The sequence below is a fragment of the Hetaerina americana genome, unplaced genomic scaffold (assembly GCF_022747635.1).
Source record: "Hetaerina americana unplaced genomic scaffold, ioHetAmer1.1.p SCAF_57, whole genome shotgun sequence".
Taxonomy (NCBI): Eukaryota; Metazoa; Arthropoda; class Insecta; order Odonata; family Calopterygidae; genus Hetaerina; species Hetaerina americana.
The window spans coordinates 1,750,239-1,764,698 of record NW_027287172.1 but is presented as its reverse complement, the minus strand read 5'-3'; the positions used below and the strand labels follow the sequence as shown (position 1 = coordinate 1,764,698).

Below are 14,460 nucleotides of genomic sequence, written 5' to 3'. Positions count from 1 at the left end.
CAATTAAAATGGCCAAAAAAAGTACTTTGATATTCTTCAAATGAGTCAAAATCAACCCCTGTAATACCAATATGCATAACCAGTTCATTCCAACGGGGATATTATGACTCAAAAATAAAGAAAAAATTTCACATAAAAATAAATCTTTTTATTAAATTATTTAACTAAACTAAAAAATACAGGGATAAAAAATCTAAATTGTCTTAAAAACTGCCCTAAGACACTTTTTCCCATGCAAAAATGTCAGGTTAAACTTTATAATCCCCTCGATCACTTGGAATGTCTGGCTGCATATAACCTCCCTTTTCCATTGGGTGACTGGTAGGCACGAGCATATTTCAGCAAAAGAGAACTCACACCAGCTTTACTGGGGGCCAGCCGTCTGCAAGGAAAACAATTACTAAGTTCAATAGCAACAACTGCTTGAAATTGTCTTTAAAATACATTCATCAATACATCAAGCACTACAATTTATCTTGAATAACAGAGAAAAACTAACATTTTTTTATATTTGCTGAATAAAATCAAAGATCAAAACAAATTTAGCATATTGAAGTGCCATGGAATCTGAGAGAAAATCGCAATATGTTCACAAGTAATATGTACTAATGTACCAATATTGTGTAATCACATTTCATTAATTGTTTTACCAAAACCTCAAGTTAATTATAAAAATTACGGTTTCAGGTGTGATGTGGTGGAACTGTTCCATAATGACAGAGATGTAAACTACTACAATTTTCCACTAAATTTATTCACCACCAGTTTTGATGCACTACATCATTTTCAAGTGAAAATGATGAAGTGCAACAAGAGTGGTCGTGAATAAATTGTCATTTAGCGGAAAATTGTATTAGTTTACATCTCTGTTATTACTCAAGTTTAAAAAATAAAAATGAAGTACACATGATACGAGCACAAATTCTGCACACGTAAAAACATTCTATCCCACATTCTTCCCTCTACTGCCATTATTATAGGTATTTTTCATATTTATTATACTCATGCAAAAGATCTTTTAATATTAAAGTTTTTTTGGGAAGGCAAATGACAGCTAAGGCCATTTGCGCCATTAGGGATGGATGGGAAAGGAAGGCTGGAGAGAAAACCCTGCCTCAAGCCTACTCTTGTATTTTAATGTCCCATCCGACGGCCGTCGTACACACTCAAAGTGCTCTCCACAAAGCACCTCAAGTAGGAATTGGGATACCACTGAAAAATATTTGTCCCCAGGATTCGAACCCAGGCCTTCTGGGTGGGAAGCCTGCATGTTAGCCACTGCACCATCCTGATCCCATTTAATATTCAAGCAAATAAGTTAGTTACTCGTACATTCTGTTCAATAATAAAGCTTTTGTAGATATTAACTGATGGAATGCAGGTGAAACCAATGGCCAGTTAAATGGAGAACTTAGGAGAAACTCAATAACCTTGGTGCCATATGTGTAGTGACAAAAGGTAGGTAGTTGCTTTATTTTGTTTCATGTAAACTGTTGGATTTACCTTGGATTTTGTTTTTTTTTTACCAGTGATTGAATCTTCCAAAGAAAAATGAATAGGATGGAATACAAGGTAAAATATAGATTGGTAAATAAATAAATAGAGGTATTAAAGTTAATCAGATATGGTCCCAATTCTTTGGTCAAGATATATGCCAAGCAAGGACAAAAGGAAGAGAAATGTGAAATTACAGTAGGAACATTCAATGTTTGAGAGATTACACTTCATTTACAGATTAAGACATGTATTGGTAGATCCTTTAATATAGCTCCCAGGATAGGAAATAGCACTGATCTGACCAAACTTTACGGCTAAATTTATGAAATATATATTTATGATACATGAAATATGCTAACCTAATACCTTTGACATAGAGAGCCTATCTTTGGACATATAGAGCCTCTCTTTTTTTCATCTCCTTTGAATCTTTCCTCGGTTGATAAATAATATTTTGGTGTACATTCAATAGAGTTCACAGTACCTTCTCACTACCTTAGAGTGCTTTCATTTTCACGTACAGTGCATACTTTCCATTCTTTCTCTGTAATGTCTCTGCATCCTTGCATAATGTCGCCCATCAACTTCGTTTGCCCTTTTAACAACCTGCCACAGTTTATTCTTCAATTCTTTAGATTTCCTCCTACCTAACCCTGTGTTTACATTCATCTTTCATCTACTTTCTTATTCATATTTTTCCCAATTCATGTTTTCTTTGGCATTTTCTCATTAAATTTTCCTTTAGTTTCATTCACAGCTTTTGATATCCATTTTTTGTTCTTGGATACGTAGCCATCTTTCTTAATAACACTTTCCACCGCTACCTTCATTTAGTATCTATTAATTCTTACACATTTCATTTCTTCATCAGACTCCCTTTTTTATCCCATTTAATCTGACATTATACTTCACTGGCATTAAATTATGATCTGAAACTGCATACACTTCCGGGAAACCATGTAAATTAATCATACTGTTCCTTTATCTTTGCCTAACCATAATATAGCCTAACTTACATGAATATCATTCTGAATCTCCGAGTCTTTACCACACATACCAAAATTTGCTGTAGTACATATTTAAACCAAGTGTTCTTCATGCTAAAACCATTTTTCCTATAGATATTTACTGCTTCCGCTCCGATTATTTCTTGTTCCTAATCTGTGCTCCCATACCATGTTCCCATCTCTCCCTTTGCCCATATCAACTTACCAATCCTCCATTACTATAAAACTTCCAGGAACACCAGGATTACTCGTCAAATACACCTGATAATGATCAAATTTCTTCATTCAGCTTCATCTCTACTCTACTAAAATGAACAAAAAAGCTTGCTACCAAGATTGAACATCCTGAAACCTTATTGTCTTCTGCAAAATTAACTCATTAAAGACAAATAATTGATGGTTGACTAACAGCCTCAGCCACACATGCTAGATAAAAATCTAGACTTTCTTTTATCCATCATTGGTTACATAAAACCTTTTATCTCATTCTATAAATATTGAACATTTAAACGACCAAACTCATATAAGGAAACATGTCAGTTAAACATGCCTTTTCGCCTGTTTTAACAAATACTAACAACAACAATGAAATATTTTTGTCTGTGTTTAAGTGATTGGCATAGGAATCTGATACTCATATGTAAGGTACTCATCAGGCATGATATAATGGGATCATAGTTCCTCAGATTTTTCCTACTATTTAATTAGGTGGGGTACTTTGGCAAGAAATGGAGTGTACAATAAAAATTAAAAAATAAGAGAAATACTTTACATGATGATATACTTACTCAATGTATGGCATAATGGCCTCCAGTGTCCATGTCTCTTTCGTATGGAAGAGCAGTTCAAACCTTTTACCAGGGTCATCAGGAAGATCACACTCCGGAAAGTATTGGGCAACAGGTGGGCTCTCACTTTCATTCACCAAGGCCAACCCTTCCAAGTGCTTTGTAGTTGTTTTCATACCTAAATGGATTTAAGTACCAAAATGTTAACTCACTGCAATCCATCAATGAATTTTTTTAAATTTAAATTTTGCACAATTTCACAAATAATCATTTATTCCTCTGTTTTAATATTTACTCACAAACCATAGACATGTAATGCCACAAAAAAATATTATATCTCCATTATTAAAATTTCACTTACATTATATTTGATTTTTTGAATAAAAAAAAACTCCATTGAGTGATAAAAGTCTTTGTTGAGAGTTATAAAAGCCAGTTTTCATTGATTAATTGGAACACATTCCTCTTGAACACACAGGACTGCAACAATCTACTGCACCCCCCTTTTGCTTAGTGCTTAGCATCTTCTTTGACCAGTGTTTCTTTCTGATTAGCAGAGAAACACCTCTAAATATATGCATAGTGCTGATGAAACTGAACTTCAATGATCTTTTAGCAATGAGCCAGAATGAGTCTCATACTTTTCTAAAGGTTGTTAAATCAATAAAAGATGCAAGATGTGACGATCTATTCCGACCACTAACGAATATTGACCATGCCTCATAAATGCAGACATTCAATAACACCCTACATATAGCTTAAAATTATAATTTTTTCATTCCTTTCCACTCAAACAAAAGGGTAATCACTCATCTCTATTGTGCAATTTTATTTCCAAAATTTACTCTGACACAAATTCAAAATGATTGAGTTGATTAAACAAGTGACAGAATGCCTACATTATTCACCTATCATGGACTGCTCTTAAGTATTCCTTCTGGACAGAGGTCACAGAATGCTCCAATCAACTTGAATTTTTCAGGAGTAAATTTAATGCTCATGATTGAAGAAGCATGGGAAGAACTGGAGATAAGAATGAAGGTTGATGGGAAATTCAGAATATCAGTTAGAATTGCTGATGATCAGGCTTTAGTTTGTCAGTCAACTAAGGGATTGCAAGCATTGCCGAGTACATTGGAAATTCAGTGCAATACTACCTTGATCAAAAAGTTCCCGGAATTTATTCAGAAAATTAAAAATACAAGTTTATTCATCTAAATCTATATTGTCCCCTTCAAAGTAATCCCCATCGACTGCAACACACTTATGCCAGCGCTTGATCCAATCCTCGTAACATTTTTTATATTCGGTTTTCGGTATGTCCATCAGTGCTTCCTGCGATTTTTCCATTACTTCCTCTCGGCTGCTAAAACGCGTTCCCCGTAATGGTTTTTTAACTCGATTGAACAGAAAGAAGTCACAGGGAGCCAAATCAGGTGAATTCGGTGGCTGTTGGATGGTATTTGTTGCATTTTTCGTCAAAAAATTACGAATAATGATAGCACTGTGCGACGGTGCGTTATCATAGTGCAAAATCCACGAGTTTTCTGCCCACATTTCTGGTCTCTTTCGGCGAATTGCTTCACGCAAACGTCTCATAACGCCCAAATAATACTCTTTGTTTACTGTCTGGCCTTCTGGCAAAAATTCATGATGCACTACACCGTTGTAATCCATGAAAACGTCAGCATTGCCTTCTTTTTTGACTGAAAACGACGTGGTTTTTTTGGTCTCGGCTCATTTGGTGAACGCCATTCACTTGCCTGATGTCTGGATTGCGTGTCGTACTCATAAACCCACGTCTCGTCTCCAGTAATGATCCTTTTGTTGAATGTGGGATCGCAAATCATGTCTTTTGCGACGTCAACACGGTCTCTTTTTTGCATGAAATTGAGGTCTTTTGGCACTTTAACTTTGCTGCTACACGACGGAAACCCAAATCATTAACCACAATGTCTTGGGCGGATCCATAGGCAATGTTCAAGTCCTCCGCTATTTCTCTGATGGTTAATTTGCGGTTATTGACCAACATTTCTTTTACTTTATCAATTTTTTCACCGACTTTCGATGTCGATGGTCTGCCACTGCGTTCATCATCTTCGATTGACTCACGACCACTTCTGAACCGCTCGTGCCACTGGTAAACGACCGTTTTTTTTAGAGAATCGTTGCCGAAACACTTTTCCAACATTTCCAACGTCTGTGCGCCACTAAATCCGTTTTTTACGCAAAATTTAATACAAGTTCGTTGTTGCAAATTTAAATCCATTTCTGCAATTGTAAAAAATCGCCAACACACACAGAGATAGATGTACTCTTGGCTACGTAACTTTTGCAAATGTCAAGTAATGACACTAAGATTTAAAGGGAATATCAACAACAGATGTACCAATTTAACAAAAAAAACAGAACTCAAATCGGAACGATGGGAGCGCCACACGGTGGTTATTCCGGGAACTTTTTGATCAAGGTAGTAGATATGGGATGAAAATAAATGTAAATAAAACCAATATTATGCAGTTTTCCAGAAAGTGTAAGGTAAAAGTTAAACCTTAAAATAAGAGGGCAAAAAACTGGAGCAGGTGGAACATTTCACGCATCTCCGAGGTATTTTGGACCAAAATGGTCAAAGTAGTAGGGTCATAAGGAGAAGAATTGCATTAGGCAAAGAAGCTTTCACGAGGAGGAGAGAATTGATGACAGGGATGCTGAGTGAGGATGTTAAGAAAAGTCTCATTAAAACTTTTATGTGGAGCATAGTTATGTATGGCATGGAAATGTGGTCATGGCAGCAGGACGATAGACGTAGATTGGAGGCTTTTGAAATGTGGGTGTGGAGAAGGATGGAGAAGGCCAAGTGGACCAACGGTAAAACAAATGAATAGATACCGGGTATGGTGAGGGAGAAGAGGGGATTGGTGGGAGAAATTATAGGAAGAGAGAAAAAATGGATGACGGGCATACTGATTGGCAGTGGGATGTGGAAAACTGTGATAAGAGGGGAGAGTATTAGGCAAATGAGGAAGGGGCAGGAATAGCATAGGGATGTTGGATAGAATGCAGGGAGGAAGGATGAATACGGAGATGAAGCGGGACTTTGTTGTAGAGTAAGATGTTGGGTTGCGTTTTGTTTTTTGAAAGACAAGAGTTTGGTAGTTGTGCGCATCCAAAACCTACCTTGCACGGAAGATTGCCTATAATAATAAAATAATGCTCCGTACATTCTTTCTTGATGCATATTCTTAAAAGGAATACCTGCAAAATTGTCTTCCATTGAGACCATAATGGATTTAATTATTAGAAAGTAATCACAATTATCAATTGATTGAAAGTATACCTGATAATATTAGTAACTTTCCTGAGTCATTTCCTCATTAACTCCAAGGAGAATGTACACAACAATTAACAAAAGGACTCAGATATACTATCAGAAACAATCCCTCTAATTATACAAAATGAAAAGAGATAACTCAGCCATAAATACAGTCAAGAATCTAGTCTTTAAACAAAAAAGAAAATGAGATCAATCAAATGTTTCCATGTAAAAGACCATTATAACGCAATGCATTACATAATTATTAACTTCATCAAATATTCTCCTATGTATGATGAACTAGCATTAAACCCATGAATTATTGAGCAAACGAAAACAATAATATAGAAAAAATATTTACTTTTTAAACTGAATAACCTGCTATAATAAACCCAAAGCAATTCACTAGCATCAATAACATAAAATGTAGTTAAATTTTATGAAGTTGGAATGGGAGAGCCTGTAACTAATTCCAGCTCAGATAAAGGCACTACTATGACTCAAAACCATTGCAAGAAGATTTTATTTTGATTTCAGACTGATTTTTTATGGATTAAAAATTAATTCTTCCCAAGAAAAAACTTTAAAAAATACAAGACAATAAATAAATTCAATCTTATCCCAAGGAAGAAGTTATCAACGAGTCTGCTATGGGCATTATTATCACAAAAAGCCTTACATAAAGGTTCCGGTAAGTGGAAGGTTTACCTAGGAAACTGAATCTACTACTACTTCAAGGGTTTATGCAATGCATCTCTTGATTAGGTACTAGAAAAAACCACATACCTTCTGGAACACTTTGCTGCCAGGCTTCAAGGAATTCTTCCAAATTGAATTTACCAGCAGGTTTGAGCAGGACCTTAGCCAAAAATCTGCAAACCTTATCCTCCTTTAGGCTGTAAAGCATTTCACCTGTGAAAAATGGAAGCTATAAATATTCTCAATCCTTAAAATTAATTCTCTAAACTCTGCAAAACCAAAAACATCAAACCAGGATAATGGAAATAATTAAAATTAACCATTGATGCAATTCATTAAGAATGGCAGATACAAAGTTCCAGCTCAGCTCTCAAACTATATGGTATATTGTATCATGTTAGGCAGCAGTATATTAGTAATAGTATATTACACAGGTGCAGCTATTTCCAAGATTGTTTTCATGATAAGGTAATAACTTTGATATTACTCCTTTTCCTTCTAATAATATTACCCACACAAAAAAATTCATTATGATTTTGGGGGTATCTATAAAAGCCTACGCACAAAATTCACAAACTTACAAGATTTACCTACCCAGGGTTTAATTGGGCAATATATAATATGTGTAGCATGAAATCATAAAAAAAACACTGCCTTTTGTAAAATATTGACTACATTCTATTAATAACCATTAAAAAAAATAAGAATAGTGCTCCATTTAAATTGAGAATAATTTCTTTATAAGAATGAGAAATATATGTTTGACGAAAAAAAACAAAGCAAGTGATGCAACAAAGCTACTATGACAATTGCTTTTCACTCTTTATCATTCTGAAAACAAAATGAAAATAAAAGTTAACAATGTTCAAATTTTAAATGCAGAAATAGAAAACCTTTTGCATTCAAAATTATCAAGACGAAGAATGCACTTTAATCAATCTTAAATCCCAAGCTAATAATATCAAAGCAATATGCATATGCTTAGATGAACAGACTGCTTTAAGGAATATTATCAACTCTAAAATCAACACGATCAGTAAAGGAAAGTGTTGCTATAACATACAGCTATCTGAATAGACCATAACTTATGATATTTCCAAGGTATGTTACAAAGTATAAGATCAAGTGGTATGCAGTCAGTACATGTGACAATGTTGAATTTGAGCTGCCAATCTTACATGTGAACTGTCACTCTTACCCCACCTCCCACCTCCTGGCTGCAGAGTAACCAGATAGTTTACAAGCACACATGAAGGGCCAGTCCCCAAGATAGTTGAAAATGATATCATGACCAAATATTCTTGATACTAATAAATAATACGGCAGGAGTGCCATACACTGTAATCCCACACTGCTTTATATCCACACAATGCATAATCCAACAAGTGGCTCACCAGGCTTGGCACCTAACACCAGATATATCCCACTCAACCAATATGTCACTACATGCTGGCATAGGAGCACCTCAGAAAGCTGAGGGTTCTCTTCTTTATAAACCACCACCCTCCCCAAAATATCAGAAAAGAAAGTGCAAGACATTCCCACAGAGATTTTCATGACTAGAAAGAAGACTAATGGATCGATATCAAGGGTCTTACACGGAAAATGTTGGAGTAATTTCTGTGTAAAAGCAGTCTCTTCCAGGATACATTTACCGAAACCATAAAATTAAGCTCGAGCTGATAATATTCAAACATCTTCTATCAGTGAATTATCCAAGTTCCTGCTTTGGTTACAAAATACTCCTCTTGACATCCTAGCAGATGACTGCACTGTGATGAAGTAAGAATTAGTATCTTTTACTAAATAGTTAAGCCTCAGTAGAAAAAAATGTAGAACAAAGATATGGAGAATGAACAGGGAAAGAGTGAAATACAAGCACTGCACATAAAAGTGGAAGCACTCTGAGGAACTAAGTAGAAAAAACATGATGAAATTATAAAATAGACAGCATAAAATTATTAATCAATCCAGGAAAGATTGAAGAGAGATGGAAAAAAATAGAAAATATCTCAAAGATATCACGGCCTTCAGGTTTAACATAGAATACGGCACAGGCATACTTGATTTCATGATAGAAAAGACAGTAAAGGAAAAGAAAACAAAAACCCATGTGGATATATAACATCCTCCAGAACTACTTATAGGTGTTATGATTTCTCCTAACCTGGGTAGAGCTGTCAGGTGAACCTTGAGTACGTGAATGGTGTGGTGAACACTGGGTGTAATTATTTCTTTAATCAGTGCCATATATCCAGAAACCGGAACAGATGGTCCACACCCAAAGTGCCCAATTTCTCGGATACCGGTAGGAGTTGTGTGGTGAAACTTGGGAGCGTGAATGGTGCTGAGTGTAAATATGTCTTCAATCGGTGCCATATATCCAGAAACCTGAACAGTTGGTCTACAACTGAAGTGCCTAATTTCTTGGATACTGGGTGGTCCTCAGATGTAAAACTTGGGTATGTGAATGGTGTTTTGTACATTTGTGCTGTCGGTATCATTAATGTGGCATAGATCCAGACTATTCGAATACCAATTCGAGTGGAATGGTGAATCTTGGATATGTGAGCAATGTTCTGAACATCCTTGTTCTGTAAGATTTTCTTCAATCAATGGCATATATTCCGAAACCATAATAGGTAGGGAATACTTGAAGTGCCAGAAATTTTATATATAAATTGATAGCACTGTATTCATTGCATGCAATATTGGGTCAAATCAAACAGTTCTTTCCGGAAATTTGAACACTAGATCTAATTGAAGCACCCATTATCCCATCAACGAGCATTTGAATCTGTTAACATTGGCTATGAAATAAATGGGATTTAGTAAAACGAAGTGTAGTGTTAATCAAACGCAGCAATGGCAGGGACTGATGCTTTTCATGGAGAGGCAGAACTCAGTTCTTTAGCAAGTCAGTTTAGTGTAGCAAGTGATGCCATGCGTCGTCTTGTGGGCAGTGAAAAAAATCTCTGCATTAAAAAAAGGTGAAATCACCGACGAAATCAAGAAATTGGAGGACTTGTTCATGACACTAACACAGTGATAATAGCACTTTTGGAAAACTGGAGGCCAAGTCTGAAAACAATGACGTAAAAGTAAAAATAATAAGAGATATAGAGAGAGAAGAGTTGAAGCTTTCCCTACACCAGCAAACGCCAAAGAAAAATTCTGTGCAAGCACACTGGTCTTCAACAAAAGTTATCGTTTCTTGAGTTTTGAGCACTGTGCCATTAACCATTTCACAGCTGCGGAAATACAGGATGAAAGAGGAAACCACATACTGATTTATCGATAAATGCCACCAACGGAGGACATCGAAGCATACATTACAGAATTAAAGAGCCTTATACAGAAATTCAATAATAAAAGGATACTAGTCGCAAAAGGCTAACGCAATGAAGGAAATATGGTTCAGTTAGGAAACCAATGACCGAGGCAGGGTATATATGGGGGTAGTTTGAAAACTTAATACACACATACTTGTAGACCACAAACAAAATGCCTCCAGAAGCACTACTGGTGGCACGTGGAAGTAAAATTTCCCCTGAACATGCATGTGCAGATTTGTGGTCATTACATTTATCCAGTGTATTTTGAGGAGCAGAAGTACGGCCATGTGTTCCAATGCTATGTCAACGCGGGAAGAGAGGCTAAATTACAGCAGAATCCAGAGAAAACTGGAGGAGGCCTAAAGATCTTGCCTAATTGCAATATCCGGGAGCTACAATACGGTCCGTACATCTACATCTACACAATGCCCCGCAAGCTGCCGCAAGGGCGTGTGGTGGGGGGTGTTAAGTCACCAGTAAAAAGGAGCAATACCACATGCAAAACAACAACGTGGAAAATTTAACCCACAGCAGCGCACACACTCATGCAAAAATCCCTTCATCCAACACTCATGCAAACACATATACCGCAAAACAACAAAAAACTGCACCTCAGGATGCAGCACGAAAGCCATCCTACAACACGCAAGCTACTCTGTAAGCTCTGTAACTGGGATACAGCCTATAGCATTCTTAATAGAGGAAAGAAGAATCAAGTCACAGATGAGGCAGATGGAAGAGGCTACTCTAGGAGATGTAGCCTTGTCTCCAACTGAGAAATGGAGCAGGAAGAGGAAGATTATACGAGTGCATTTCCTCGAGAAATGGGAAACATTAGAAAGGGGAAAACAACCAGACAATTCCTACCTAGCGCGAAGGAAAGAATGAAGATCAACTTTAAAACTTACAAAGAAATTATGCAAATTTTAATAGGGCACGGGGATTTTAGATCATACCTCAAGAAAATTGGGGAAAAAAAAGGAGGGGACATGTGAATGCATGATTGAGGAGGACACGGCAATACACAAGAGTCCTTTATTGCCCAATTTATGAAGAGGAAAGACGTGAACTGGAAGCTATCCTTGAATATTTGCATAATGCCCAACAATTAGGGCAACATCTACACAAGGAACCAATAAGGAAAATAATGGATAGATTTATCAACAAAAGATGAAGTGGGAATTGGAAAAATGACAGAAAGGAAGGGCAGGTAACTCATATTTTCTATAAAATTAACGAACTTATATTAGGGGTTTAAAAGTAATGGTACCCCAAAAAATTGAAACCATTAATTGCCCAATTATAATCGAATGGGCCAAATTATCATTATTTTTTATAGGTGTAGGACCACGTAGTTGGAATAATTTTTATAGACTTTTTATTAGTATTTATGAGGGAGGAAATTGGTCAGAATATTTATTTTATATATATATATACATATATATATATATATATATATATATATATATATATATATCGTGGTATATTATATCATTTTTGCGAACGGATAGTAAGATGTCTTTGTCATTGCCCATAGCAAGTTAAATGGCAAAACCTTAATTTGCAATAAATATATTATGTTATCTTTAGGTTTCCAAGAAGTTAAACAGCTATAATTTACTGTGTGGGTGTGATGTGACAACAAGCTTGATTCAAGCTGGAAAACCAACGCACAAGTATCTTTACTCACCTTTTTCAGTGGGCATACTTGTGGTATCAGTGTAGTAATCAAAGCACTTTTCCAAAATTTCAGGAGGGACCAATTCAGACAGAGATTCCAAAGTTTCACTCTTTCGCACTTGATCAAAGGGCCATGAATTTTCTTCAACCAAATTCAAAATATATGTCAAAACTCTAAAATGGTAGTCAAAATCAAGCAAACGCCAAAAACCTAGTAATAAGAACAGATTATAGATTTAATGTAAAATTTACACAGAAATGATCAATTAACCAGTTTACATGCTGTAATAATGCATTTGATTGTTACCTCTAATATTATATGCTTCATTCTCTGCTAAAGCATCAGTCAATTCTTTTTTACTACACTGAACAATATCTAGCAGATCTTCAAAGGAGTACAGTGGTCCAGAGACCTCGGTTTCACGTTCCCTGCCTCGATACACGCTACTTTCAAGTAGATGAGGAATTTTATTCACTCTCGGCTGGCATCTTCTAAGTTCATAGTAGTTATGAATGACAGAGACTACCTAAGGATTAGGGTAATATTCAATACGTGTTGACTACGTGCATTCAATACATGAAAAAAGAATAAAAAATACACGAACTCACAGTTTTCCCTTCGACGATTCTATTTTCACCCGTTGAATCACGCATGTCGTCCGGTAATCTCAACCCGGGAATTAGTAGCAAAGAATTCGACGTTTCTGCACCTCGAATTTCGTATGTGGCATCTTCGCTGCACAGCACGGCTTCATCTTCCTCTAAACCTCTTATAACGAAAGAATTACCTTCCTGTATGCTCGCCAACAGTTCTTTATTCATTTCAAATATTTTCAAGTCGAGATCATCATTTTCCTCGGCGAAGAAAAGTGCCTGACTGACCGGTTTCAACTCTTTCTCGTCCAGCTTAGCAAGAGCAATTAGAGAAGAAACATCTTCCACATCTCTTCGCCTAAAACATAACCAAACGATTAAGATAATATGCTCCGAATCGCAGCAACATTTTCACGACAAATTTTATGACTGCCAACGGAAAGCTTCAATGGTAACAAAAAAATTGAAAAGTGCAAAAGAGAATTGGTCAGGTGTCGACAAATAAACTATAGCATGAATATTCGTATGTGCATTCATGCAAACATTGCGACCAAATTTAAACGATATTACATAGAGAAAAACTTCAAAACTAGGAGATAAAACTCAAATAATTATAACCAATTTACTAATAACTACCATTTACATTACTCGGCTTACCTATCGTTCTCACGTACGTCCATATCTTCATCCATGTCTAAATAAATGGTCAAGTTCAAGTAATTGTAAGGGATATGGTCACAAATATTAATTTTTTTAACTCTATCCACTTTTTTTTAAAGCGACCATTGTTTAATATATTGCAAAAATGAAAAAAATACAGATAACTGTATCGCGATGCATCACGAACTACATTGGTTGTCCACCGCCAAAATTCATCACAACTAATTAATTATGGGTACAAATGAATATCGAAATAGCATGGCGGAATTTAAAGCGACGAATAAGAAAAAATGTACCACAAGACTTATCATTTACTTCTAAATTTCCTGAAACTATTAAAAATTTGATACTAAAAATAAAATATGCTAATTAAATGCCTCGAGTAACATAAACTAGTTTAGTTGGTTGAGCATTTTTTCGTTCTTTAATACATGCTGTGTACAAAGGACAGTTCATCTATCATTTATTTTATTCGTCAAATATATTATTTAATCATCCCCATGAAACATCCAGGCAAATTAAACATTTAGAAATAATGTAAAATCATTTTCACGTCAAAATTAAAACTGAATGAGAACGTTTCTGAGCAGCGTTAAATAAGGTTAAGGACTAAAATTATAAAGAAAAGTTTTATCATGACAAAAACAAGTTTTAGAAATAACATCATTATGTTGAATTCCGGAATTATAGAGAGAAAGGTATGTGTTGCATAAAAACCTTACAGACTGTTATTCCCGAATCACAGTTGTACAATGACACATTTACATAACTATCCAAAAACATGCATGGCTTCCCTTCGTATGATAGTGGTGGTATACTGAAGTTGCCCTTAATTACAGATATAAAAATAAGTTAGTGTTTTTTAATGAATCATAGGTTTTCCACTA

General features: G+C 35.6%; 2 protein-coding genes across 4 annotated transcripts in view; both read right to left on the bottom strand.

The window, feature by feature from the left end:
* Positions 1-14,460, bottom strand: part of LOC139694843 (uncharacterized) — a 257,773-nt gene that overhangs the window by 134,889 nt on the left and 108,424 nt on the right. The window lies entirely within an intron of this gene.
* Positions 170-13,753, bottom strand: LOC139694845 (sister chromatid cohesion protein DCC1). The gene is made up of 7 exons (XM_071593370.1): positions 13,571-13,753; positions 12,929-13,271; positions 12,627-12,846; positions 12,330-12,530; positions 7,392-7,517; positions 3,293-3,470; positions 170-382 (listed from the first exon to the last, which is right to left on the bottom strand). The coding sequence occupies exons 1-7, from the start codon at positions 13,603-13,605 to the stop codon at positions 271-273; spliced, it is 1,215 nt and encodes a 404-aa protein (XP_071449471.1). The 5' UTR covers positions 13,606-13,753; the 3' UTR covers positions 170-270.